This window comes from Malania oleifera, chromosome 4 (assembly GCF_029873635.1).
Source record: "Malania oleifera isolate guangnan ecotype guangnan chromosome 4, ASM2987363v1, whole genome shotgun sequence".
In the NCBI taxonomy this organism is placed as follows: domain Eukaryota; kingdom Viridiplantae; phylum Streptophyta; class Magnoliopsida; order Santalales; family Ximeniaceae; genus Malania; species Malania oleifera.
In genome coordinates this window covers 41800936-41804519 of record NC_080420.1, presented here as the reverse complement: position 1 = coordinate 41804519, position 3584 = coordinate 41800936, and the positions used below count along the sequence as shown (strand labels likewise).

General features: G+C 40.0%; 1 protein-coding gene across 1 annotated transcript; it reads right to left on the bottom strand.

The window, feature by feature from the left end:
• Positions 1-444: 444 nt before the first annotated feature.
• On the bottom strand, positions 445-1659 carry LOC131153773 (B3 domain-containing protein At1g32030-like). Its single transcript, XM_058106232.1, has one exon. The coding sequence runs from the start codon at positions 1657-1659 to the stop codon at positions 445-447; it is 1215 nt and encodes a 404-aa protein (XP_057962215.1).
• Positions 1660-3584: the final 1925 nt, after the last annotated feature.

The following is a 3584-nucleotide window of genomic DNA, read 5'->3' as shown; positions in this document are numbered from 1 at the left end:
GGTAATTTGTGAGAATGAAAAAAAAAAAAAATAGCATTGCAAAAACAGAAACACAAAGCTTGGCGCCCCCATGCATGCCTTCTGGTTCTGGCAAAAGTATAGGGCAGTATGAGTAGCATTGATGATTGAACCAGAAAGCCTTTGGCAGCGATAGGTCCATTAATTTCAATTTGATTTGCATGTAGAATGTTAGATCCAAAGCTCCAACTCCCCCCTGCTTCCACACACAGCAGTGTGTAACATCTCAAATTGCCTATTTTATTTATGTCAAGTATGACTTTTCATATATTCAACCTTAAATGAAGCAAGCAGGGACCTCCATTAGCTAGGTTACAGGCAAAACTCAGAATCAAACGTATTGGCAAACAATAGAAATGTTAACTGCCAGTTAACTAATTACAACTTCAAAAAAAAAGTAGCCAATTAAGCATCACTGAGTTGCAATCAAAACTGCACTAGAGCAAAACAAAGCTGCGTGTTGCACCGGAACGACCATAGCTGAATGTCATCTTCCTTCTTGAGCCCATTTTTCTCAACGATTTTATTCCATTCCGAAACGAGCACGTAAGACGAGCTCGTTTTGCCTGTGTCCTTCTTCATATCCCACCTTTTCAACGTAACAGTCATGAATTCAAGGTCTGGCTCAACCATCATCGGCACCCCCATGCCATTCACTTTCTTCCCGATGCGTTGGCCGAGAGAATCCTTCTCCTGGGCCGTGAGAAATTCCGCCTTCGCTTGCCGGAGCGGGATGGAGAGCCGGTTGTGAGACTTGCTGACATCGGTGTCCGAGAGTCTTTTTTGGATGACAAGAATAATCTCGGTACCGCCAATTTGTGTAATCCGGTATCTCAAACGATCGGTCAATTCGTGCACAACAGGACTAGTGGTAGTGGTAGTGTTACTGGTACTGGGCTGACGGAGGGAGATTGATGAGTTGCTGCACTCACCGTGATGATGATTCTTCTTCTGCTTTTTTGCCATTAGATGATGATCATCAGTTGATGCAATTGCATTCATCATCATGACCTCCTCCTCCTCTTTTTCATATTCAGAGGAAGAGCAGATGATATTATGTTGTTGGGGAGATGATGATGATGATGATGATGATGAAACATTAATTCTTGGATCAAGTCTGAGGGAGAAGGAAGATGGCACGAGCTGCTGCAGGAAGAGGGAAGGCGAAGGAACAGATGGTTTCTTCAGCCGTTTTTCTCTGGCAAGTCGCTTCCTTTTCTGCAGATGGATCGGTGCTCTCTGCGTCTCCGTAGATTTCTTGGTCTTGCTCTTGCTCTTCTTGTTCTTGTTTTTGTTCTTGTTATTCTCGTGAACAGAGGACGCAACAACAGCCACCATTAACAGCTGCTGGAATGGATTGCTCGGGACCTCCAACCCAGAAAAATCTTTCAGGCTCAGAAGCCGTAGCTCCTCCTCCATTGCTCTTCTTCTTCTACTTCTTCTTCTTCTTGAATTTGATTCAAGACAAGAATTGAATGAGCCAAGGGAGAGATTACTGTTGAGAGCATCGATGAAATAGAGTTCGATGGTATAGTTAAACAAAATAAACTTGATAAACACGTAATCTACAAGTTTCCTATCTCCAGGTTCCCAAATTCGAGAGAGAGATGCTGTTTCCAAATTCCGGACCGACTGCTCCATAAACACTTTCCTAAATCAAAATTCGAAGATAGTATCTCCGATGAGAGAGACGCTGTTCCCGAATTCTGGGCTGGCGGCTCTGCGTGGAGTTTACACAGTTTCCTATTTCAAAAATTACGTAGATTGAGTTTCCTAATGAGAAAAATGTGAGCATGCTCTACTTTGGTGTGGGCATTGGAATATGTGATCGTGAGTTTCCTAACTAGAAAGGTCAATGCTGTGTCGTTGTGACGTGGAGATTGGGATACGGTCAAACTTGATGAAGATGTCTGTGACTATTTATATTTTTTAAAAGTAATTTAGGAAAGTATTTTTTGAATAAGTATTTGCAAAAAGGAAAGAATGATATTCTCTGCATCCACAAAAAAAAGAAAGCAGAATGTAGAAAAGAAACAGAGATTTTCTTGAAGTGCAGGTAGGATAACAAATCAAGATCACTTGATCACCTAATCTTAGCAATGTGTTGAGTAAGAGTTATTATTATTACTATTATCAAAGGCCTTTCAATATAGGTAACATCCTTCATGCTCCTAAACTGCTTCAATTCATTAAAATTTTAAGAAATAATGAAAATCAGAACCTATTGCAGAAATCATTGATTTCGAAAGAAAAGAATGCAATCTTAAGCCAATTCTTGAATTTATTTCAAAAGTTGAAACTGCAATTTTGAAAATTTTTATTCCATGGACTCTCCAACGTTACGGGCTAGCATGTAGATGCATGAAAGGTCTTAAATTTCTATTTCAACTCAAATTTCGGAACTCCAAAAGTATGCAAATTTCTATGGAAATTTCGATTTCAATTTCGATTTTGATTTGAAAAAATAATGAAAATCAGCAATCAAGCATGGAATTCTTTTATATATGAAGTTTTAGAAATGATTAATAGACATAATAATATAAGTTTTAAAACTAATATATTACAAGTAAACACATCTATGTTTGGAGAAGTTGTGATACTGTCACGCCTCGAACCCGGAAATAGGCCCCAAGGTGTGATTTAATAGCCTAACATGTCCACGTCTCATACAAACATCCATGATACTACACAATATAAGGGTCCGACCCCTAGGGTTTCACGTATACCCTATCCACAATCACATACACAATATACGCAGCGAAATAATTCAACCTATTAAAACATAACACCATACCAGAGTCTATACAAAACCAGGATCTAGTCCCATAATACAACACATACCCCTAGGCGCCTACATAACCCAAAAATGACAACTCAGCCGAAGATCAATACTTACACAAGTACTCCTGAAACGCTAGGACGCTAGTGTCGACTACTCGAAAGACTTGAAAAATATTTTTATGACATGGGTAGACATCTCTCACTAAGGGAGAAACAGGATATATCAGTGTGTGGGTACTTGAGTGTTATTTCAATAGTAAAACACAAACATTTCACAATTCTAGTATTTTCATAATACAGTTCCAGTATATCTCAAAAAACACCTCGGTCTAGTGTCGTCACACTGTTCAGCCTAAGCCGGCTGCAAGACATGGCGCCCCCAGTAAGCTAGCGTAGCATAAGCCCCACAGTGTTCAATCGGTGCAAACATGGTGAACTCACACCATTCGGTGACCAACCGGAATCATAGGTGGTATTTCACACCCTCGGCCTCAAGCCGGATATCGGAGCCTACGGTAGTTAACCAACTCGGCCGCCTACGATATTATTTTGGCATGCCTCATATCTCAGCCTTCGATAGTTAACCAGCACGCTTCGATTGTCCTCGGCCTTCAATATTAATCTGACTCGACATTTTCACAAAACCTGGAATATTTTGGAACTCTCATTCCTATATTTCATTTCAACAACTCACAGCCTATGGTAGATAACCGGCATGCTTTTCACAAAACACATCATTCAGTATATCAGCTCATTCCACACTTATTTGGGTAAACAAATAATCT

Excerpts from the sequence above, each read along its gene's own strand:
- LOC131153773 (XM_058106232.1), bottom strand. The coding sequence starts at position 1,659 with ATGGAGCAGTCGGTCCGGAATTTGGAAACAGCATCTCTCTCTCGAATT.